Genomic DNA, 25,392 nt, shown 5'->3' with positions numbered 1-25,392 from the left:
GTGCCACCTTGGAAGCAGCCAACCTGCCACCGAAACGTCCCCACGTTTATATTTCCAGCGCTCCCCGCCCCGGCTCCATGTGACAGCGCTGCCCAGTTATGCGGCCGGTGGCTGAGCGAGGGGGTCAGACCGCGGCACTAACGCCTGCCACGACGCAGGGCTCTGGGCCGGGAGGGGCCGGGGAGTCACGCTTCGCACCCCCCCCTTCCGAAAAAAACTTTTGCATGAGCTGAGCCATCTGAGCTGCTGCTGCTGGACCAGCTCTCCTTTAAAAACTGCCGCCCAGTGAAATATAATCTCGTCCCGAGGCTGCATTGATTGTGTCCGGTTTTTATTGGAAATTAGATAATATTTAAATAGTGCTGAAACATTTCCCTTTAACAGCTCTATATAATATGGAAAGGTATTCTGCGCTACACTGGTTTATAGTGGCTTTTCTATGACAAATGTAAATAATTCCATTCAATAAAGAAAAATACCCTTTCAAGTTTTCATAACTGTGCAGTGCTTTCCTTTTTCTCCCGTTTTCCCACCAATTATAGGAATAAAATACTGTACCTCTTAGCTTACACTAAAATTATTAGATTTCCCTTTTTCCCCTCCCCACTGAAGGATTGCAGCTGTGTTAATTACCCCCTGGGAATTCAATCCCAGTGTGCATCCTCTTTTAAAGGCAAAGGGGAGCCCTACCAATTACGTAACCCCTCAGCAATGCGCTCGTGAAACGTCGCCCTGCGTGCCAGCCTGGAGACCCATCTCAGACCGACCCTCCGTCACGTGGCCCTTACAGTACACGGCCCCGTGATGGCATTTGATAATTAGCCGCTCGCCCCTCGTCTCAGACAGCAGGGAGATCGAGTTCTTTTTAGCAATCACCCTTGAGGTTGCCGGTTTGTGGGCTAGGAGTATGGGCTGGGCGTTTTTGCCCCCTTTTGCCCTAGAAGATCAGAGTCCGTTTGGCGAAGGCAGGCGCGGGGCTGCGGTGCCTCGGCTGCTCTGGGCTGCAAGAGGCTCTCGGTGAGTGGCACGGGCAGGCGCAGACACGGAGCTTTCAGCTCGGCTCGCCTTTGATTTGGGGACGTGGGGGGCTCGAGCTTCTCCCTGAATTTTTTTCCCTCTTTCTTTCTCTCACCCTTTCTCTGGAAGGTGTGTGTTGGAACACGTACAGCAAGGTCAGCTCCATTTCTGGGTAGTGATGGTTCGAGGGTTGTGCTTGAGTTAAGGGTTACTCGAACCCACCCAAGAGGGTTTAACTCCATGTGAGCAGTGCAAGGGCTGGTCCCTCACTCTGCAGAAGTCACGGTGCTAGTTTTGCCATCCAACACCTCTATTTTTTCTGCCCACTTCAAACTTTGATGCCCCAAGTTGGCCAGCTGCAGCCTAAGAACCTGCCTGCGTATGGTGGCTACAAAAACGACCGGACCTGCTCTGGTTACACCTGGGAGAACTTAGGAGCAGAGAAGCAGCCAGCGATGAAGGAGATGCTGAAAAGCTACCTGCACAACAAACCCTCTTCTGAAAAGCAGAGAGAGTTTTTCTTTGTGAATGTTGCATGCAATGGGGAAGGGCGGCAGAGCAGCTGTCCTGGGGGACTCACCCAGGAGACGCCACCAACCTTGACACCATCTCTCAAGTGCTTGGGGGAAAAAAAGTTTGTTCCTGCAATTCCTGTTTCAAAGCCTCTGGATTTGGCAGGGGACTGGGCTCCACTGGCTCTTTGACGGGACCAGAGCATTGTTTTCACTGTCAGTTTGCCTGGGTCTGGTGAAGAAAAGAGGAGGAAAGGAGAGACATGAAATAACATCATCCTATATAACAGGGTGGAATGGAAGGACAGAGCAAACATCTAGCTGGACTGAAGCAGCTCGTAGGGCAGCACAAGGTAGCAATGGCTCTGCGCACTCCAAAAAATGCTACCAGAGTCCTGCAGGCATTTTTGTCAGTGAGCTGAGGCAGGGGAAGGGTTAGCACCCCCGCAGCATGGGTTTGCTCTCAGTTTAGCCAGCGCTGCAGTCGATGCTCTCCCACGGCTGCTGGGGCAGGGGGGTGCAAGGTGGGTGACCCTCCACGTGCCAGGTGCCCTGTGGCCACCATGGCATCACTGGGGTGGCTGTGGTCCCGAGGAGGAGGAGAGATGGTGTGATTGCAGAGGAGGAGGAAGGTGGAACGGATTAGTGGCTCCTTGATGGGTCTGAAATGCAGGACCTGCTCCTGGGATGGGACATACCAGGGTTGTGATGGGCCATGCGTCAACGTTCACAGGCTGACCACCTAAAAAGGGACTTACAAATGATAATAAGGTGAGGATCCAGTGCTGGGTACCTCAGGACTCAAACCCCAGTCCTTTTCACCAAGCTCATGAAAACTGAGGCAGCTTCACCCCATTCCCTAGCCGGATCCCCACCAGGAGCATCACCACCATCCAACAGGCTGTTCTTTGACAAACCACTACAGGAGGTAGAAACAGAGGAGCTGGATGGCACCACAAGCTTCAACAAGCCCTGGACTCAGTTTCATGATGTCCTGTGCTGTTTTGCTCCTGAGTATAATTAGCTTTTGACACCTGAAAGTGTAACATATTTGTGGAAGAAAGGTATTTATGAATCGGAAGATGTGTTTCCCAAGTGCACCCTAACTAGAAAGTTATGGAGATAATTGCTTGCCCTCTGGGATGCAGAAGAACAAACTCAACTATCCCTTGTTGGCCGTATCCATTTCTGGGGGATTGATTTATTTCTTACCAGTGGACACATCTGAACTTTGCTTGTCAGCGTTAATTAGTGGGGACTCAGCCCGATTCATTACAGCTATGACCTCTCCTTGGCACAGCTGCACTTTAACGAGAGAGCCATCTGGTTTGCCTGCTCTGCTCTGCCTTCATTCCTGCCCCCCCTTCCCATCACTTGTGGGGTACGGGCTGGAAACGCCGCCTCGGAAATTACAGGTTGCTGCCGCGGTGGGACAAGGCAGCCGGTTCTCGGGGCCTGGCCGTGGCACCTGGACCATCCGTCACACCGGCAGTGCCTGGCGGGGTGAGCTGTCAGCACATCATCCCCACCGCCATGTCCCCTGCCCTCCTCGAGCTCGTGACACTGAGGAGTTTCCCCACTGAACATAGAGGGTGGCTTGGGTGGGCGATGCAGGGGACCAGGGCTTTGGGCTGCTTCCAACACCTCCCCGGCAAGGGGCTTCGTTAGCGAGCGGACGGGGATGTGGCCTGTCACCAGCAGGCTGGGGACTTCCCAAAATTGGGAGCTTTATCTTGGCTATGGAGCAGGCATGGCTTTGTAAGCCTAAAACGAAATGCTGTCTCAGGGCAGGACCTCTCTGGAGGGGCTCAGGGATGGAGGCGTCTCCTGCATGGGCTGGAGAAGACAATGTAAGGTTTTTGGGCCATGAGGTGGCACCACAGTGTGCCCACATGTGTGGCTCCTCCAAACCCACACCAGCAGAAGAGGGAAGGGTTGCTCCTCACTGGATATTTTTAGGCTAATGTCGGTGGTGGGATGGGGGCCACAATGCCAACGCAGGCTTCCTTCACGATTTGAAACGCCGCTGCCAAGACCCCAGATTTCGGGCTGGCCCAATGCATGGTAGCATTTCTCCCTGCCCATCGCCCCCTCCTGAAGGCCACTGCTTTTTGGGAGTTGTCTGAGCTGTGGCATTTGGGATGGAGCCACCGTCTGAGTGCACCTTTAATTAGAGCAATTATGAGTGTAACATAGCCAAACTTTGTGCTGAGCAAGGCTATTGGCTTTGCTGGCCAAAGTGCTCATTTGCATGATTTCCATCTCCTCCTTCTAATCCTCTAGTCTATTCACCGCTCCAATTACTCCTAACGAGAGGACAGGATTGCACCCAACCTTTAACCTCTCGTCAAGATTTCACTAGGGCTTGGTCCATCACACTGTCTCCAGTCTTAATGGCTGACGCATAGACTTTTTTTTTTCTCTCCAAAGAGCCTTTCTTGGTGTTTTTCCTCTCTTTTCAGCCCTTTCTCTTTCCCCTCCGTCTTTTTTTCTTTCTGGAGTTTGATCGAGCTGTTTTTACTTAGAAAGCAAATGTCCCACTCCATTATGGAGCCCTTGGGTGGGCGGCTTGGTGGCTTTTCCTCGTGTGACTCAGGATACCAAAAGCTGGGGCAAATAACGATGTGCCTGGCCTTGAAAGCCAGCATCTCTGATCCTCTTCTCTAAGAGCTTATTGGCCTGAAATGTGGATAAAAATGCTGCTGGAGATGGCTGAAGCAGCCTGATTTGATCCCAGACCTGAACTGCTTTCATCTGGAAGAAGTGGTGGGAAAAGCCCTAACTAGTCCGAGATCAGTCCTCTCCCACTGGACCGTGCTGTGGCTCCAGGGTAGGAGAGGGGCTGGGTGGAGAGGGATGGAGACCCACAGCATGGGGGAGGAGGAGGGACTGCCGGTGGAGGAGGTCCTGTACCCCTTCCCACGTCCACCCCTGCCCCATCCAGCAGCTCAACACGTGGCTGTTCATCACAGGGCTTTTCCTTCTTTTCATGAGCGGGTCAATGGGGCAGCAAGGACCTCTCAGAGACCCTCATACCCCCTTGTCCCATGCACTCAGGACCTGTATGCTCATTGCTATTGTCAAAATGACTTTTGATCCCAAAGTGCGCTTTTGGAAGGAAACCTCTAGAAAATACTCTACCCAGTGCTAGACCCATCTGAGACGCTATGACAGCCTGATGAGGACGCTGAAACCTCACCCTGAACACCTGCTAGAGAAAGCGGTGGAGGAGAACCTGCTGAGGTCCCCGGGCTTCATGACCCTGTTCACCCACAGCAGCAGCAACTGACAAGTTCCTCCTGCTGTGAGGGCAGCAGGTGGACTGGGTTTCTAATTTTCAGGTGATACACTGAGCCAGATAAAAGCCCCAGCCCCTAAACTTAGCAGGGTTTATTGGTTGGCTGTGGGCTTTGGGTGGTTCTTTAGATAATGCAGCACTTCCAGCCCTTTTCCTTCCTGATAGCTATGTGTCAACCATGTCTGTGCAGAAGCTCTGACCCTTCAAAGGAGAGAAGGTGAGTTCCTTGTGTTTGTTTTTTCTGTATGCTGGTCTCTGGCTTTCCTCTGCAGGTCCTCCTCATTCCTGTTCCTTGCTCTCTGCTGCCTGTTTTGGGTTTTGGTGCTGCCGTTGCCTGTGCTGTGAGATGTGCTTCACTCCTTCCTAGGGTTTGCATTAGTCTTTGCCTTACTGCTGGTTGCCTTTTCCCTGTTGGGGAAACTGAGGCAGGGTAGAAGCCCAAAGTAAGGGAGCTCAAAGAGAATATTAGCCCTTTACCTTGCTGCTGGCTTACAGCTGCCTTCCTGAGGAGCAAACAGCCTTATTTTGTGCTTCTCTTCCCCTTTGTTGCTGGGTGCACTTAGTTGTCTTGCCAGTGATGGCTCTCCTGCTAGTCTGAGCAACTTAAAGCCTGAACACGTGTAAGGAGAGGGGCATCCTGCCTATGGGAAACTGCACAGGGCCAGAGCTGTGTGAAGAGATGCAGAGGAGACTGGGAACATGTTCAGCCTCCTTTCGGAGGACTGAGAAGATGGGGAAGGGTGCGGGGTTTGCCTTTCCCACCCTTTGGCCTCAAGGTTGCCGGGCAGGCGGGAGCAGAGCCCGGCAGTGCCCTGCCCAGGGACAGCACCTGGTTTGGGGCTCCAGGAGCTGGGTGCTAGCCTCTCCCTGCTCCCATGTTGGCACATCCCCTATTATTTTCCTCCCCCTAGCAAGAAAGGGGACTCCAGCCAAGGGCTGTAAAGCCAAAGACCAACCGAGGCTGTGTTCGGCCCTTTTGCAGGTGGCAACGGTGTATAAAAATGGGCTCGTGCTTGTTTGCTCTGGGAAAGAAACGTCCCCTCTTCTGCAGCGTTCTCCCAGGGTAGCGGCCTTTCAGCACAGAGCTCAGGAATGAGCCGGGGCTGGGTAGGCGCTGCGCCTTTCATTGCACCATGGCAGCACTTTAGCAGCAGCCTCCAAAAAGCCTCGTTGGCCAGCGGCATCCCAGGGCAGGGAGCTGGGGGTCTAGCTGGAGAACCCCGCTCTCCTCCGGAGAGGATAGCCCCATGGGTGCTGTAACCCCGCTCCCCTCCAGAGAGGACAGCCCCATGGGTGCCGTGCAAAGCCGAGCAAGAGCCCTAAATGATTTGGGGATTTTATGTAGCTTGTTATCTTAAGTGTAGGGTTTTTTTTTTGAAATCCCAGCAAGAAATAATCCTCTTTTTCTGAACGGAATAGAAACGGCTTGATGCCACAAGGCAAAAAATAAAAGGCAGCTCTACCTGGTGCTGTGATGATTTGCAAGGCTAGTGAGAGACTACATAAGGCGTTTTCAAATAGACTCCAATATTTTTGAGTGCTTAAAGAGGGCCCGACTACGTGACACCTTTTTTGAAGCCCTGATTTACAATGGAACCAGGCTGAGTGCATTATAATTTGCTGTGCGAAGTTCCAAAGTCGCAGTACTTTCAATAATGAGGAGAGAAGCCCTAATATGATGAGACTTTTTTCAGTATTGTGTTTAATGAAAAGCTAAAAATGTGCTAATTTGTAAGTCCTGTTGTGGTAGTGGCATCGGAGGCTTTTGAAATGCATTACTGACTTAGGAAGTATTAAGAAAAAATGACATTTTGCTACTAGCAGAAAAGTCAATTATAACATTTCCACACTTTAGAAAATTGCTGATGCAGGATGGGATTTAATAGAACAGTCAGCTTCACTTTGTATTACTAGATTTGGGGGGTTTTGCTGAGAAATGTCGTGAGGTTTTTTTTTTTTACATTCTGAAGGCAACTTAAACAATAAGCTACAACAGACACTGTGTGGTTGGGACTTGTCTCTGGCCAGGGCGTGCTGGAAGAAGATGTATTCCCTTGAGCTGTTACCACCTGAAGTTGGAGAGTTTACCAGCTTGGCATGATGCAGGCTGCCCAGGACCAGGGTAAATCATCATAAATAAAGTTTTAGCAGCGTTTTGCTGTTGGGATTATCTCTCCCTGATGGTGGAGGAGCAATGTGCCAAAGCACTGAGTGTGGTGCAATCAGCTCCCAGCGCTTTGCAAGAGGAGTGCTGTTAATTTATCAGAAAATATTTGAACCAAGAAACTGGAAAAAATGGCTGTCTCTACCCACTGGGCTCTCAATGAAGCTTTTTCCCATCTCCTGGAGTAGAAAACAGCAATAAACTTTTCTTGAGCTCCTGAGGAACGGAGAGGGGGGAGCTCTTGGAGACTCACTGTGGCTGCCAGAGCTTCAGCACTGGTGATAAAAAATTCCGGTGCCGGAGCAGCCGGCTTTTGGGAAGGCAGTGGCGCTCCCAATAACCCTACCTGTAAATCAGTCCGTACAGGCTAGCAAGGCACAACAGCTCATGCAAAACTGGCAGGGATCAGAGACAAGGGCTGGCACCGCTTTTAAGAGGAGTTAGTGTCTGTGATTCAAGGGCTTTGGCCACAGCGGCATAACCCGAGCGCCTGACATAAGCCAGGGACCTAATAATACCCGAGGCGCATTGCGAAAGGATGACTTCACGGCGGCTGCCGCCTTTTACCTAGCGAGGGCCTTTTCCCTCCCTCCTGGCTGAGCGGGACCGGGGCTGCCTTCAGCCGGCTGCGTCCCTGAGGGCTTGCTGCCGGGAGGTAGCGGTGTCTCCTACATGGGTACCAACAGGGATGGAGCCTGGGGTCTACAAAGAGACCCGGGGGGGTCCCATGGGTGGTTGGTGGGTGCTACAGGGCAGCGGGTAGAGCTGATGCCTCGTGGCTTAAGGCTCCACTTGGTTTTGGTTTCTTGCTCGTCCTATTCCAAAGCACTATGGGAGCCTGCTTGCATTTCTCAGGCGTATTGATAGGGCTTAAATCAAATGGTGGACATCACTTCTGAGGCAGGGTATCTGCCACACACCTGAAATCCTGATTGGCACTTTTTTTGCCTTGTGGCAAACTGGTAGTGACTTATTTCTGGCTGGAGCGGGTCTGTCCGCTGCAGCCTGAGTCTCTGCTCTGGCTGGTTTGGCTGATGCCCAGGTGATGGGGGTTGGGGGTTATTGGTATTCTAGGGAGGCAAAGGTGATGGAGGGGGGATTTGTACAACAGGGAGGTGGGCATGAATGGCTCCCAGGTGCTTCCCCTGCCTTAGAGGGAGGCTGAGTGCTGCGACTGTGCTCCTTGTCCACCACCCATGACCCTGCCAAGCTGGCACAGAAGCCTGGGCTGCTACTCCAAGCATAGCCTCAGGGGCTATATTTAAAGCACATTAAACTCCACAGGACAGGGTTATGCCAAGACTTTATTGCCTCTGGGAAAGTGAAGTCGCAGGTTGCTCCCTCTATTTTTGGCTGTTCTTCCCCAAGTGTTTCAAAGGGGAGTTCCTGCTTGGTGTGGTTAAAGCAGAAAGATGGGGAGTGAGCCTGAACACTTTTTAAAAGTCACGTCATATGTAGTTCTCCTGGGTTTGGAGGAAGCAATTAAGGCAATTAATTTATTGGTAAATTATCTTATGATGAAGTACAAAATAACTGCAATGAAACGCTGACATTCACATTAATACCAAATTAGTTACTGTATTATGACTGTTCTTACAATGAATGCCCAGTAATTTAATAGTAATGGGACATTTAAATAATTTAGCTGATAATTCTTTAGATCACTTACATATATAAATGAGCATGACAACTTCTTCTCTCAACTTTGCTGGTGCTGCTGGATTACCTCCCACCACCACACCAGGAGTGTCACACCTGGCACCCCTCTCCACCACCCCTTGAAACTCACCTCTTGCTGGAAACTAAGTAGGAACCAGGGTGTAGCAAAGGGGATTCCCCCCCCGTCAGATTTCGGGGTTGCTGTGGCTGGAAAAGCAGAGTGCAATTGTGCTGTGGCTGGGTTTAGCAAAGCCACAATTTTATCTTTTTTTCGTGGTGAAAGATCTCCAAGTAGAGACGCTCTACCCAGGCCTGGCAGAGCATCCCTAGTCGTGTTCTTTCTGAGAGCACTATTTAGCCTCACAGCAGCGGGGCAGGCGTTGGAGATCCAGCCAGGGCCACTTCATTGAATTGTTCAACCATTGACATCAAAATTACTGTGTGTTGGCTCTGCTTGATGCAACAGCTTCATTTTCAAGTAGCTGCACTTTCTGTAATAATAATTATAAGTAGCATTAAGATTGTTCCTGGTTCTTCCCTCCCCACCTGCCCCTGAGGACTCTCAAAAGGAGAGCGAGGGCTTGGCAGCTATGCAGGGCAGAGTTTGTCTGCTTTAGGGCATCTTTGTCACCCCCCACCCCGTGCCCATGGAGTTGTTTGTAGATACACCTGCTGTGGCTTCCAGACCCCCCTGGGGACAAACAAACAAAAAAAAATGTTGTCTACACTGAAAGCAGCCACTTTTGCAAGCTACACCTGAAGGCTAAATTGCCTCAGTGTGCTGCTTTTTTTTCCATAAGCTGGTGAGTACTGCAGGAAAATCCACAGGCTCTGCCCTGCCAAGCGCACCTGGGATGGTGAGAGGTTCAGGCATCCTTTCTGCATGGGGTCGGAGTCGTGCCCTGGAGATGGATGTTGCCAGTCAACGCGTTACTTTGCTATTGAGATTGCACTGAACCTGCTGAAATATTAGTAAATGGGCTTGCTTACATCCAACCTCAATGCGGTCTTTTCATCACATCACGTTCTGCTGTCAAACCTGTTGTGGAGAGGAGTAGTCTGCTGTTGGCAAGATTGAGGATGGAATTATTCAAATTAGTCTTCTTGCAGATGAGAACAGCAAAAAGGTTTTTAACACAAGCTCTGCCACTTCTCGGGAGACTCTGGCTCTTCTCACTGAGGATAAAGTTGAAGAGTACCTTTTTTAATTTGGGTGTGCTGCCAGATTGTGAAGCCAGCAGCCTGCTATGAGTAAGCCTCTGTAAAGAAGGAGTAAAGAAAGGAAAGCCAAAGTTTGTGGCTGCTCTGCTGGAAGCGATTAAATCCAGGGCCTGGCAGATCAGGCTCATGGGGTCCCTTGTGTAGGTCACGATGAGGCTCCAGCAACCACGTTACTGCTGGGGGAAGGACTTGTATAGGCCACAACTGTCCTGGGGTTTTGCACAGAGGACATCTAGCAAGTGTCTCCTCTTCTGTCATGTGGATTCCCTTGGCGGGGCTGGAGATGCAGCCTCAGGGTTGGAAGGCTGAAACCTAGAGGAGCCCCATACTGGACAGCAAAATATGGACAAAGAGGGCCACAAAAAGCCTGAGCTTGTGCTGTGATAGCATGGCAGCCTATTCTTTCCTCAGGGAGCAAATTCACTTTATTAACCATAGCCATCCAGTTCCCTCTGCTGTGCTCAATGAGATGATTACTGGAGTTGTTTTCTGTGCTCTTAGTTGCCTGTAGGAACTTTTCCAGGCTTTTGTTCAGACTATGCAATTTCTAGGAGCATCTATTTCCAGGAGCATGTTTTTTCTATGAGTTTCTTCTTAGGAGCCAGGAGAAAGTCAATACCATCCCCTTCCCAGCAAGCTTTGTTAGAGCAGATTCTGAAGTAAGTATTCAGGTGGGCTTTTGTCTTTCTGCAGAGTTTCAGTCTTAAAATGTGGTGTGTATTGACCATTTGGGTAAAAGCACAGTTTCTACTGGTCACTTGCCATGGTATTTTTGACAAGATGACCCTGTTCTAGGAGGGGAAGCTGGAGGTGTAAGGGGTTGGGGTAGTACAAAGATGCAGAAATGTTTAAAATGCGATCAGTCCCTTTTACACAGAAGACATACCAATAAGATCTTAATGAGCTGTGAGCAGTGCCATACTTGGGATGCAATGTAACTGGCAGAGAGTTGGTGACAGTGCTGTCCTCAGCCTGCCCTCCCCCAAAGGCGGGTTGGCCTGGCTTCTGCTGGAGGAAACCCAAGCGGTTTCTACAGCAATGCAGCCCTCCTGGTACGTGCCAGCCTGTCTGTAAGAAAGGTGCAGGGAGATCCTTTGACTCCCTGGGGATGGTGTGCCTTGTGTTGGCAGCTCAACTGGTATTGTGAGTTACCTGCTGTCAAGTCAATGTAGGTATGCTGTGGTTAGAGGTGAAAGTAAGTATTTGTGGCTCTCATTTGTAGAAGACCCCTGTGAATGAGATCCTGTACTTGGTATAAAAGTGGTGCTGGCTCCATCAGTGTCATGTAGAATGTCCCAAAGCTTTAGCGTGTTCTAACCACTGTTTATAAATACCTTGCACCCAGAACTGCTGATTTGTGAGCGAACAAGACTGATGGCCTATCAACTGAAACACTGTCAAATGCTGTCATGGGGTCCTTGGTGCATTGTGGTTCTGAGCAGGTTTAGCTCCATGCACTTGCTATTTGTGATATTTGGATGTCAGGCCTAATGCACTCTGTTGGGTGGGAGGTACTACATCACAGCACAAGGTCAGGAAATTTCTGCCTCCAAGTGTCTCAGGTCCTTCTGCCTAGAAGACATTCCTGCCGCAAGCTTCAGGTTTTGCTGCTCGAGCACATAAACAGCCACTGTGATCCCACAGGCTACATCTGTACACGGCGGTACGTGTGGGTTCTGAATGGGATGGGGCAGGCTGTCACGAGTGAGCTGCTTAAACAGAGCTTGCAGGACTGGATTTGGAAGTTGTTGAAGCAGGTCTAGGTGGATTGGGTTTAACACAGCATGAAACAACCTTTTAGGAAGCTCAACAGGCCTATTCCAGATAGCAGAACAGCAGCTGTAATGACAACATATGGTTTTTTTAAGCAACAGGTATATTGCTGTTTGTGCAGACAAGGTAATTGGGCATTGTTTTCTATTGCAAATAGATTCTCGGGACATCCACCAAACTGAACACCACCTGGCTGCTTTGCTTTTGCTTTTGTTCTGCTTATTAATGTTTTCTGTGAACATCCACGTGTGAGTTTGTCTGTGATGAGACATCGAAAGGTGAAACGGTGCCGGTCCTCATGTGGCTACGTAAATATTCAGCTTGTGGTAGATTGCATTAAGTGTCTTATAATCCATCCCAATTAAAAAGCAGTCTTTATAGCTGTAATAGTTTTATTGAGAACTGTAACACATTAGACTTACAGATATATAAAGCAGTTAGTTTTATAAAGCATATAGGATATTAAAGTAATGAAAGACATTAATGTGACATCAATTTTTAAGGAGAGTTACTTGCTGAAATAAATGAGTATAGCCTAAAAGTTGATGGCATGTTACAGTCCTGAGTAATGAACCTCTCTGCCCCTAAAACTTCATAGAATAAATAATGCTTGAGCAAGTCAGTGGTCATTAACTCTTTATCCTCTGAGAGCTGCGTGTCACATTGATGTCTCATCTGATTTTTTTTTAACTTTTAAATATTAATTCAGAAAGGAATTATCTTTCCTGGAACAGCTATAACTTGGTGTGCAGTGTTCTGATATGTCTGCTTTCCTAATGTTGTCTTCTTTTCAGTGAAGTAGAGCTGTGACTGATACTGCCAGATGAAAATTTTTGAGGAAGTTAGTTTTTCTTTTTTCTTTTAATTCCTCCTTTTGTTTTTCCTTTTTCTGCTTTCTCACTGTCTCCCAGTGTTCTGATCCGTGCTTTACTGAGCGGTGTCTTGGCGTACCAAGCCTGAAGAATCAAGAAGCATATGTATGTTTTATTAAAATTTAAAAAGGGAAAAAAGAGAACTTCAACTTTTTACTAGTACAATGCAGCATTCCTTAGGAAAAAAACCAAAAAAACAAACAAAAAAACAACAAACAAACCCAAACCCTTACAATTTTGGCTGGCTTGTGGAGAAGCAGAAATGAAATCCTCAGATCTCCCAAGTACTTTATTATAACAAGTATAGCAATTGCTTGCTTGAAGTGTGTCTCATTAACAGGAATACTTAGCTGGGCCTTTTGTGTTGCTATAGTTATGGAAACGTTAGAACTTCTATGATCAAGCCTATTTCTGAGGTATATAGCTCCTGTCAAAACTCCCTCTGGTCTGAAAACTGGCAATAGACAAAGCATGTACTTCTCATGGCTCTGCAAATCAATCCAGACAGTTTTTATTTCAATGAGAGAGCTTAAGAAGTAAAATAAACCCCAAACATTAAGAACCTGTTTATTGCTTTCAGCTGCCTGTTCACAGTCCTGTGACCTGGAAATGATTTTGGTGTAGCTGCTCTGAAAACTTGCCAAGCTCCTGGACTGTAATGTCGACAAGGCCATGTGACAATAATGTAAAATGGAGGAGAGGGAAGTGCTTTAAAGTTAGTCGTGTGTTGGAATTAGGTTTTCCCCACATGTAGTGTAGGAACCTTTATTGACAACGTCCTGCCTACACCAGAGATAAAAATGCCACTAGGTGTTGACATGATTGATAAAATGCCTTCCCTCTTGCCCATATTCATCCACGTGCTGCCCCAGGAATGAATGAATGAATGTCTTTCCTCTGACCACAGAGCACTATTTAATGCCACAACTGTGTCTCCTCTGCCCTTTGCTTGGGTAGTCTTTAACCTTCCTACCAACGTGGTATCCTGTAAAGTCTGCCTTTTCCGTATGATTCATCCAAAATGCTACCTCCAGCTTGAGCCTGGTAAGGCTGCCTCTAGGAATTTGCCTTGTCCAGTTTCCTAATATGTGTTGGAAATTTAGAGGGAAGTGAAAGCCCTGCTGTTCCTCTCCCAGTCCCAGATGGTCCTTCTAGGTGTCATGCTTCTTATAATCTTTGACAAGCACCCTACTTGGATCTCTTGTCTTGCAGATTAAATACTGTCAGCAGGTAAATGAAGTCTGACAGCTGTCAAATGTCCAGCTGGTTGCTGAGCAGCTCTAGCACTGTGGTCTCTGCTCTAATCGCCCCAATTAGCTGAACACCCCTCCTCCAACGACCCTGACTCCACTGAATAAAACATCATGCAACCTCTCGTGCATCCACATCATCTGGATGGTGTCACGGGAGGTGTTTGGGAGGAACTCCTGGGCTCTCAGTGCAGTGGCCAGGGCAATTGAATTTTGCTGTCCTGAAGATGGTTTCAGGCCAAGACATTCCTGTGTTAGGGAGAACAGACACAGCTGGGACAACATGGGGCAGGGAGAGGCCTTGAGATGGTCCTCTACCATGAGTGGGATAGGAAGGACGAGATGGTGGTTGTGATGAGGAATTGACTTCCCCAGCAGTATCTAGGGATGAAGCAATGTCTCTGGCCTTCCATGTGTGACAGGCCATGAGGCCATAGAAATTCTGTCTTCCCCCCGGGTTTGTTGTACTGGGTATGATGTTCTCCAGACCTTCAGTGGGAAAAGGAAAGAATGACTAACTCCTGCCAACATCTTGCTAGGAGCTTGGTAGGATGGAAAGTTCTGCTTGGTGGGTGCAGACTGGGGAGGTCACCTCATTGCTTATTCTGCGTTGCTGATAAAGGACTGCTGCATCTGTCAGGAGGAGCTGAGTGACTTGTGATGTCTTCTCTTGTTGCCTTTCCATTTCTTTGTGCGTGTGTTTCAATGCATTAAGTTACCTGCTTGTTTGCATGGGATGATGGCTGCTTTTGACTCTTTAGTGGAACTGCTATGTGGGATTAATGAAGGAAACTCCTCAGGTGCAGTTAAAATAAAAGTAGATTTATCACTAATGCATGAGCAACTGAATGGGAGATGTAAGTGACTGATCAGAGTTAAAAATCTTTGCTTGTTGGAGGGATGATGTCTGCAGTTCTTTAGCATGGTTTTTCTTACACGTTGTAAATATTGTGTACCAGTTGCTGCCAGGCAGCAGTAGTGTGCTACTTGGACTGCCCTTTGCTCCTCTAGGACTACAGCTATTTCTGTGTAAGGATTTGTATCAAGCACACTGGTGCAATAATTTATAATTTCAAAAATGTGGATCTATAATTGGGGCAGAAATTTGAGTAAATTGAATGAAGAAATCACATTATTGCAAATTTTGCATTATTTATATTCATTTTGGAACACTGGCAGAATATAAATGTAGAAAAGAGAGATTCATGTTTCCAGTGAATAGAAATCAAAGATTCATCACACTGCTAATCTTCACTTTGAATACTGTGCTTTAGCTGCCCCACTTCAAAAGGGACAAAGCAAAGCAACAGAAAAGGTTCAGCGATGGCAATGATTAGAGGCTCAGGAAGAGCGGCTTCTGTGTGAGATGATGATACTGGAGTTAATGCACGAGGCCATTTTGCCAATCCTATTCCCCTGTGCCGTATTACAGGTGCTGGGGCAAGGTTCCATGACATATAAAGGAAACAAATTTAAGATGGATAAAAGGAAATACTTTCTTAACAGCTGTAATTAATGCAAGGAAATCTCATTGCCATAGGATGCTGAGGACTGTAGCATTGTAGCCGTGTTTGAAATGAAGTACTACCTGCATACTTTGTGCTGTATATAACTGGCACGTTTATATTAAGTGGAATAATATTTTCAAGTTAAACTTGCACTAAATACTACCTCTCATGTTTCAGGGTACAAATGGATTACTACTTGGAGCTGGGAAACACAGGGGTTTTTTCTTTGCTGCAACACTGAACCATTAGCCTTTCCCTGAGGAAAGATATTGGTTTAGATAGGAAGCATGAGGAAAAAAGAGTAATTTGCCAAATATCACAAATGTTGCCTATGCTGAGTGAGCCAAATGGCTCTAAATGGAAATTGGAAAGTATTCAACAGGGTTGGGAGAAATATGCACTGTCATTAGGTTAGCAGTGGAGGAAGACTTGGTCCAAGTTGTTAGAAACCACATCCTGTTTATCTTGCGAGGCACTGTGGCGATCCAAAACCAGAGGGGATTCAAAAAGCAGCATGGAGAGGAAACCTTTTAGTCATGAGAATCGGCTGTTTTATAAGCATGTCTGGGTAGAATTTGGAGGGGTATGGGACCGAGAAAGCTCTTTTGGGGTCTCTTGGCTTAAGTACAGAAGTCCTATGCCATTCAGAGCCCCTGGCACGGGCTGCCTGCAGCTCTCCCCGGTACGTCGCAGGGCTATCCTGTTCGGCAGCCAAGGCTTTTACTGGTGTTCAGTAGACTTGAAGTGCCTCTGTCAGACATTGTGCTGTTTTTCTGGGGTGTCAGTGCTGCTAAGCTGTAGTGTTGCGCTGAACTAGATAGTTCAAGCTCCAGTTCAGCTGCTGTCCCTAAGCTACTAAGTCACTACAGTAAATAAATTGTAGACCTGTACTTAAGCCTGGTAAGCTGTTCCCATCATTAGGAAAACCAAATGCAATACAGTGGAAGCAGAATTAACCACTACATAAAAATAATCCTAGTCTAGGGAAAGAAAGAGTAATTATTATTGAGCCATATGTGGAAAAAGTAGTTGTGTGCAGGGTGATCCATGTATATTTGAGGTACACGTAATGCACCTCAAATGCACTAGGTCTTGCCTTGAGGATTTTACAGCCCTGAGGGTGGGGAGAGGGATGGAGTTTGAGGCAGAAACTAATTTTTGTAAAACCCTGTAATGAGAACCCTTTTATAAGAAAATTCTTGTTTGAAATCCTTTCAAATAAGGGCTTAGAACTTGATTCCTATGTGGAGCACCCTGCTGACCCTGCATGTCCATTTTTTTGCCTTCTGAAGATAATCTAGCCAGGCTTGCTGAACATGTCAGCTCTGAAAAAGGACCAATGCACTGTACTAATGGCACCTGCATGATTTATCCATGCACATGATGGCCTCTCTGCTCAACATGAGCTGGGTGCAGGCAGCAGGTTCAGCAAAGCAGTGTGCCCGGTGTGTTGCCCATGCAGAGTTGCTGCCTGTAGTAATGCCTGTTTGCCTGGCAGATTCAGCAGCCTGGGCTGCCAACCATCCCAAAATGGGGGAGATGGGCGTTTGGTGCTGTTGAGCCATACGTCATCATTCAAATAGTGATGTGCCAACCTATCAGCAGAATTAGCAGTGTCTAGATCAAATGTGCATGGACAAGGATATGGCAGGGGACGATGAAAGACAGACTGTTAACATAGCTCTTAATGTCACCTTAAATGTTTCTTCCTCCTCTTGGTACACGGGGTCATGTTGGGCCAGAGAAGTCATGAACTCTGAGGTCCTCAGCGGCTTCCTGGTCATCCGCAGGAGGCGTAGCTCGCTCAGGACATCTTGCACTGCCTTGATGATATGTCCCTGGGTGAAACCATCAGACAACTTTGCTAGGCAGCTTATGTTCAGCAAGTTGGTGATTATTCCACCGTTCTGCAGGATGGTGTGTTTCCACAGCACTGTTCATCAGCACCCAGAAAAAGGGAGAATGCCAAAGACATGCATTAAGCAAAGCAGGAGAAATATTTCTGCATTTTGAAATCAAACGAGGCAAATAAGGGGTATCAGTTAGCAAAGCCAAGATTCAAATCTTTCTTGTTTGCTTGTTTCTTTAATCTACAGATTTGTAGCATAGAAGCCTTTAGGCACATCTGTTCTTCAACCTTTAGTGATCATTTGTTGGCTACCAGTCAGTACTTTCAGAAAGTCATTAACAGCATATAATGTGAGGTGAATACGTGTATAAAAATGGCGAGAACTACTTAAATATGCATGTGTGCATACACAGAAAGACAACCTGTCCAGAATGTTCCCATTTGGGTGTGTAGAGTTATATTAACCTATATTAACAGCCTGTTTTTATTTCTGTGACCCTGATCACAGGTTACTCCTGCTAACTCAGGGCTGCTATGCGGACTCAATGTCTGGCTTGGAAGCCAAAGGCTTCCAGCTATGCAGGCACATGTTGTCAAGGCCAGGTGTAGATTTCTGTGATTGGCGTTCTGCTTGTTAGCTAAATGGTGAACCTGTTTGTATCTTTTAGCTGTGAACCTCTGACATGAAGGGGTTTTTTAACGTTTGGGAAGTGCCTGAGATTTTTGCTTCCAAAAAATCAAATTAATAGGAGTAATAAATGTTGTTGTTTTATCCTCTGTAAAGCAAGTCTGTCTTGGGGGAACTTAGAAAAACTTTTATGCCATGTCACCACGTTTTGCTTTAAAGCCCTACATGAGAACACTTGGAAAAAATAAGTTTTATGCACAGAGATTAAAAAGGTTCTTGAATGAGACAGCTTGTGGTTTGAGTATCCTGTGTTTGACTGCTCATCTGTAGTATGAAAATGTTGGGTGGAAAGCTAATGGTATTGGATGTTGGGGAGGTTATGTCATGGGAAAAACCTGCCTTACTCTTGCTTTGACTAATGCCGATGCTATGGACTTGTGCCCATAACTATTGACAACTTTGTACTACACTTTTCACTCTGGCAAACTGTGATCTTCCACTTGAATTATAACTATGCTCGATAATTATTGGCTGAATCATTAACTCAGAAAAGAGGAACTGATGCATACAACAGTGAGCACTACTTACGCAGAGCCATGCATTTTGTGCCACAGCTGCTGTTGCAGGTAGGATCACACATAATAAGATATACTGACTGGCTGGGTGATAGTGAGAAACCAGCGCAGGACAGTGAATTTCCCAGTTTAATGATTTGCATTGCATGTTTGTTGCTTCCATCATGCACAGAGTGGAGTATTCTGGTTTGTAACAAAGTAGAGGGCTGTAGCAGACAGGTAGTTTGTGCCCTGTGGCTATGAATACTATGTCATGGCTTTTGTGGCTATGAATATTTGTTATGTCACAGCTTTTCTGTCAAAACAGGTTTCTTTAGTTCTTAGATTGGGTGTTAGGCACTGAAAAATGTCAAGGTTAGAAGGTGAGTGCTCTGTACTGTAAAGATGGTATTTCTGTTGAACTTGAGGGAAGGTTGGAGCTAATAAGCAACAATGGCACTGTCTTAAATGCAACAATGTCAAAGAAGTAAAGCTACAAGTTTAATCTGCTTTAAAATGCCAAGAGTTAACTTTTTGGGGCATTCTTAACTTTGCAGTTGAAATCCCTTTGGCTGGCCCTTTTCTTGACTCCCAGTTAGTGGTGAGAATCCCAGAATGTGATGGTTCCACCCTCAGAAGTGAACACGGCTAAATTCAGTTGCTATCACCTCCTTTCTCCAGTCTTATGTCCCTTATCTGTTAGCAATTCATCAGAGTTGTAGCATAACATGAAACACATGTTAGCTTGCTTCGAGACCTTTTCCCATCCACACTATGAAAATTATTGAATGTGGGAGAGATTTACAATGTGCTAGGCCGTCAAAACCTGTCTTGAGCTTGCCCAAACGTGTATCATCTCAGTACCTTGGCTGCCTCCATGGGAGGCAGTATAAACTGGACTTCACATACAGTTGCATGATTTCTGTAATAAGGTGGCAATACGGAGCAATATTCTAGCCAAGGTACATTTGTGTAGTGAGGTCCCTGAACTTGAATATGGTTTCCTTTACTACTGTGTTCTTCTGGGAGATGATCCACTGGAGATTAGTGGCATGAAGGGAGTCTGGTTTTGTTGATATGGTGATCAACAGGGATAGCCATGATAGGAGACACTGACAGAAGAAACACACCCTTGAGAGTCCCAGTTTGAAGTCTTTGGTGCCATTCTGAATAGTCCAAAATCTTTTTTCCACATTATCTTCAGATTCAACTTACACAGCCCTTCTGCTCATGAGTCATCACATCCAGACTCCTTAGTACCCAGAAAAATATATGAAAAACCACATGATATCTGTGATAAAACCACAGGAAAAAAGATTCTATTTCTGGGAACAACAGTTTCTCTAACAGCTGATTCTGAAGGATGTGGACAAACCACTATTTTTCTTGCAGTAATTGAATCACATTATTATGCTTAACTTCGAGCATTTCTTCCTAGTCAATGTTGAGCTATTCCAGACTTCAGGGTGATTAAAATCTGAAAACAAACTTGCATGCTTGAAAATTTGTCTTTTTTTTCTACCCATGTAAGCTGGCCTAATAATTGTAGAATGGTTTTGGTTGGAAGGGACCTTATGGATCACCTCGTTTCAACCCCCCTGCCATGGGCAGGGACACCTTCCCCTAGACCAAGGTGCTCAAAGCCCCGTCCAACCTGGCCTTGAACACTGCCAGGGAGGGTGCAGCCACAGCTTCTCTGGGCAACCTGTGCCAGTGCTTCACCACCCTCAGTGAAGAATTTTTTTTCTTATATCTAACCTAGATCTACCCTTTTTCAGTTGAAAGCCATTACCCCTCGTCCTATCACTATATGCCCTTGTAACAAAAGAGAAGTTTTTCATTATAAACTTTACTCTTGGCATACAGGGTCTTCAATGAATTTGGCAGACCTTGGGAGGGCCTGTCTATCACCACCTGATAGACTCAACATGCAAAATCATGGATGCTTTTACAATTTCTCTCACAATCTGTAAGTACAGAAGTGGAATTTGACAGTGACAAAACTCATTTCTCCAGACATGGTTCTACTTATCGGGGGGGGGGCCTGAAGTGTGTTGTTTAGAGTATAAAAAATGGATAGGAATAACAGAAATTCTGAATCCCTGTGTAAAAAGCAAAGCTTAAAATAGAAAGTGTGTATTGAAATAGGATCTCTTCCTTCCTACAGTGAAAAAACAGTGTGAGATGAACTCGGTGCATGTTAAACAACTCACAAAGAAATGCTAATCACCGCAGAACAGTATGTTAAACCCTCCTCCCAGCTTCCACTTCCCTTACCTAATCTTTTGAGTAGGCTACGTCAGTATTACCTGAACTGTTGTGAACTGAAAATTTAGGCAATACTGAAATTACCCGAAAATTCATACCTGGGGTGTGAATTAATAAAAAATTCATACCTGGGCTATGAAATTAGATTAAAGTCAGTTCTGAGGTTAACCAGACAATGAACATGGATTTTAAACTGTAGTAATCAACAGGATCACTTGAAATACTTGCCAAATCTCGAAGCATAGTCAGGTCTAGGAATCAGAATAATTTTTTGGTAGACTTTGCAGAAAAGTTTAAGATTAGCATCGAAGGGACGATTGGTGGTTCCCACTAGCAGCACTCTGTCCTGTGCTTTCAAAGCCTTAAGGAATTTGGGGAGGACCTTTTCCAGTCGTCTTGGGCTCGTCTTCAGCGTGTACATGTAAATACAAGGAGGAAAGAGTTGTTGTCAATGCCAACAGTTTAGAGTTAGTGAGGTGAAGTTGTAGACATGCTATATAAAACAGGATTTTGTGTCTTTTTTAGTAGTCTAGTTGTATTTAGTATAAGCGGTCTAGATGTTCAACCTAAGTCGAAAGCCCCTGTCTTCTGAAAATCTGGTAAACACTTGATTCCTGCTTATATATCTGTGTGTTAGTGCTAGTGCCTTTCACTATTGAATTTGCTGGTCCTGTTATTGAAAAGCAGGAAGGAAACAACTAATTCAAAGGAGGAAATCCTGATTTCAAGTTCAGGTATGTGGGTCCAAGCAATATTTCTCCTTGATGAACCTTAACAGATAGAATCCTCCCAGCTCTTGGAGGTTATGCTCTACCAACCTGAGAACACAAGCTCTTTGAATTCAGGATTCATTTCTTTGCAATAATTTACTATTTGACTTTGTAACAATTATTTAACTACTATTTACAGAACAGATGAGTATTGAGTGAAACATCTTATTGGATAGTTATCTTTTATAATGTTCAAGTGAATATTGGTTGGAGAAGCTTAATCAAATTGCTGTGGTGTCAGTCCACCGTTAATAAAGCTGAGAGAAGAACTGGGTTAGGACACTGTATCAGAGAAACCTCATGACTTGGAAGCCTCTTTTGAGAAATGATTGTGACTTAATATTGAAGTCACCAACAGTCACTTGAAAACTTCAGTCTCTACATCACTGTGTGAGCTTTTTTTACTATATAGCAAGCAGGTCCCTGAGAATCTTAAGCTTCAGTTTCAGATCAGCCTTCCTTAATGTCAATAAGGAGGAAACTGTCCTACAAGCCTGCTCAGCTAAAAGGCAGTAATAAACACCTGCGAATCTACATTGTGTGTACAACATTTGTGATCCACTTTTTCTGTTGTCTGCAGTAGCAGATAGCTGATGGAAAGGAGACAAAGCTGTGTTCTTTAGAGTGAAACCTACAGAGGAGGGGAAATTGGGAAACCAATAAGAAATCCCCAAAGTCTTGGGGTATAGTCACACTGTTATTTTCTAGCTAAACTTGTCTTAATTATAGTACGTCTGTTTTCTCATTCTTCTTCTCATGGTCATACTATGCATCTTCCAAAGTTTGCCAGTTGCTTAATCATGATAATGAGTTGACCATGCCTTTGCGCTAGGGCTTAGTTTCCACTTTGGAGCATGGACATGTTACTTGCCAGGATGCTACATCCAGCTCATGCTTTTGTTCTCGGATGAACTCTTCCTACAGACATCACTGAATACCAGCTGCCATGTTTTCATCTCCTCCTTGTTGTGCCTATGCACCCAATGCTCCCAGGAGAGTGGGATGCCTGCACTTGCTCCCAAAGAATGGGCCTACATTGTAAGCACAGTAGGTCTGCCCTAGAGCAAAGGAGAAGTCTTGGCTTTTCTCTTGCTCAGAAGAAAAGGATGTTGTTCCATCCACAGTGAATCAGTATGTTTGCTGTCTGAGGGCATGACTTCAAACAAAACAACAAGCTCTTACCCAGACTTTGCCATTCCCTTGTTGGGAAGCTTTCGGTAATGAACTTGGCTTCGCTGAAGATTAAACTAGCTGCTGTTACATAATTTATCCACAGCATTTAGAACATTGTTTTTTGGGTGACAAATGATACTCATGGATTCCCACTTATCTAGAGTTGGTTACAGCGAGTGATCATTGCTCAGCTTGTAGCAACCTTAATTTTAAATGATTGAACCAGTACTAGAGACCAAGATAAATACTCTCATGTTAGTCCTACTAAGCCAGACTGGCATTTATGTGTCAGCAGCTCCTGTCATGCTTGCAAAACTAATGTGTGTCCATAGTGCACACACTTTGGGGATATGTCCAGAAAGCTAATAATGATGTTTGAAAGAAATGTGTCAGTAGCAAGAAGGGCAGCTGAAGAGGCAAGCTATGATTTCAGCCACCATGGGGACCTGAGCTGGAGGAAAGTGGGGTGAATCATGAAGGTGATACCTATTTATGTAATTGACTGAACTGTTTCTGCATCATCCTTGGAATCTGGGTTACCATAACATATTTGATATTTGACTGCTTTGCATCTTCTAGGGAGGACTGGAGAAAGACTACTTTTGTAGTGGGCATTTGAAGAATTTAAGGCTTTTTTTAGCAGGTTCTCAATCACAGAGCCAGAAATCTCATGGTGGGATGAGTAAAGTGACTTCCACTCCCCTTGGCTTCTTCTGAGGACTGAACTTGGCTCATATTCTTCAAACCCCACCCCACCCTTGAAGTTCTCCTGTGGAAGGATAGCCAGGCTGCCAGTTACAACTGCCTGTCCCTCCTGTCTCATGCTCTCTGCTCCCAAATATGAGTTATGGTGTGAACTGTGTGGGACTCGAGTGATTTCAAGCTTGGAGCCATCCACTCCCACGAAGAACGTGAGGCATTTTGCTTTGCGGAATGCCTACAGGTCTCTGGATGCAATAGCAGGCATAGAGGTGATACTTATGACATAGGCATGGGGAGAAATTTTTCCTTATTGGTGGCTATGAAAGCAGACAAAGATCATGAGTACTCCAGGCAATCTTTGGCCTCTACCTTCAATTTTAATCCCCATCTGCATTTGCTGTCAAGGTTTGAGCCCAAGACAAAGGCTCCCTTTTGGTGTAGGGACCACTAGAGGGCATCAACTACTGCACACCCATCAGCTCAGTCAGCCTACACAGAAGCAACAGCCTCATCCGAGGTGATGCTTCACTGGTCTTCCAAAACACAGGCTTGTGTCCATCCCACTGCCTCAATGCACAGGACTCACCTTAAAAAAAGGCTTAATTTTTCACATAGGGCTCTAAAAGTAAAATATTTTTCAAACAGCATGAATCTAATTAGGATTTCAGGTGAATAGCTCTCTTCTGCAGTGGTTGGGTTGCTGTGCCTATTGGGCAGCGTTTTAATTTTCTTTGTAGTGGGGAAGCTGCACAAGGGAGGAAGGAATGGAAGCAATGGTGATAAGACTCGTGGGAGTCCAAAGAAAATAATCTGTAAATGTAACTATTCAAGATAGGCTCTTTGTTTTCACAGTGGAAATTTATCCTTGTTACTTTATTGTTCACTTTGGCTCCATCCAATTTCTCAAATTAATAGAGCTGAACAATTTAAGCTCATCTTAACTTTTAGTTTCTTGCCTCATATTTTGAAATTCTCCATTATTCTCTTCTACTTTTCAGTGCACTGATGAGCAGTGACTGGACTATTTTTAAATTAAGCAAGTATAGGTGGGTAGAAATGTGACCTATTAGAGGTTTTTAAGAAGTCACAAGACTCTTAAAAGAAATGTTAGTGAGACAAGGTATTATCAAGCAAGCTTTGGCAGATCTGGTCATACTGGTATGTGCTGAGCGAAGAAATACACTTGTCCATTTGTGTCAGCTGTAATTCAATGGGAGAAATTACTTGCACTGGAATAAAAAAGGAGCAACTCACCTCTTCATCAGCTTTCGACACTGCTTTAGAAAATATTTTTTCTGTGTCTCCAATCCACACAACTGAAGGCTGCAATTGCTTAGCCACCTAAGAGAAAATGGGGGAGGGAAGGCAGGAAGTTGATTAAAATGACTACAGTTTCATACCTGGGTGCTTACAGTTATGCTTTTGAATCTGTATTTCAGCAGTTAAAATTAGCCTGGTTTAATTTTTTTCCAGAAAAGTTCAGCACTCATAGATAGCACTGGCTCTGCTCAGCAGTCCTGGCAAATCAAACTGTTTCTAGTTGGGAACCTAACATAAAGATAAGCATAGTTGTGTTCTTAAACTTCTCAACCCAAATTCCGTTGCAGTTTTGAAAAAGGAAGCCTGGACTTTGAGTTCAGTGGCAAACGACAGACCAGCAGCAGCTTTAGACTGGCTGCCCTTGCCCGTAGCATACCTCTCTGGTTTTCCAAGGGCAATACACATGGGGAGACAGGCAAGACGTGGCTATTGCATGAGAAATGAGGGTATTGATCTTTAAGCAAAACAGGCTGATACGCAATCTTCTGGCTTACGAAATAGCACTTAATTTGCAGTTAGCCCAAGAATTATATTGGAACCTGTTAAATTTGAAGGGGTTTGGGGGGTGTGTGGCTATACAAATGGGCTTTCCGGCTCTGAAGTTAGAGGCACTATACCTCTGGTTCACAGCAGGATGGCAGCAATGCTACAGGCTTTTTCACATCTTGCGCTCTCCCCATTGCTATAGAAACGCCAGTGGTTTAGACATTCTGCTGCCAAATTTTAATCACTTTCCAGCGGCTCTCAGAGCTGTGCTAGTTTGCTCAGCAACAAAAGTGATGGCTCGAGGAGTCAACGGGTAACGAGAGAGACAGCATTCTTTCCTGCTCTTTTTTTCCCCCCATTGAAACTGC

The 25,392-nt window shown here is 45.8% G+C and overlaps 1 protein-coding gene across 2 annotated transcripts in view; it reads right to left on the bottom strand.

The window, feature by feature from the left end:
• Positions 1 to 12,087: 12,087 nt before the first annotated feature.
• Positions 12,088 to 25,392, bottom strand: part of DRC11 (dynein regulatory complex subunit 11) — a 109,650-nt gene continuing 96,345 nt past the window's right edge. For both annotated transcript variants that reach the window (XM_075430249.1, XM_075430250.1), the window contains 4 exons: positions 24,473 to 24,559; positions 20,802 to 20,979; positions 16,969 to 17,207; positions 12,088 to 12,600 (listed from right to left, as the gene is read on the bottom strand). In XM_075430249.1, coding sequence (XP_075286364.1) covers positions 12,487 to 12,600; positions 16,969 to 17,207; positions 20,802 to 20,979; positions 24,473 to 24,559 — 618 coding nt within the window. In that variant the 3' untranslated portion in view covers positions 12,088 to 12,486. The remainder of the gene's footprint in view (positions 12,601 to 16,968; positions 17,208 to 20,801; positions 20,980 to 24,472; positions 24,560 to 25,392) is intronic.

This window comes from Opisthocomus hoazin, chromosome 9 (genome assembly GCF_030867145.1).
Source record: "Opisthocomus hoazin isolate bOpiHoa1 chromosome 9, bOpiHoa1.hap1, whole genome shotgun sequence".
Classification (NCBI taxonomy): domain Eukaryota; kingdom Metazoa; phylum Chordata; class Aves; order Opisthocomiformes; family Opisthocomidae; genus Opisthocomus; species Opisthocomus hoazin.
Note: the sequence above shows the minus strand (reverse complement) of the source record. Positions and strands in the feature narration are given on the sequence as shown.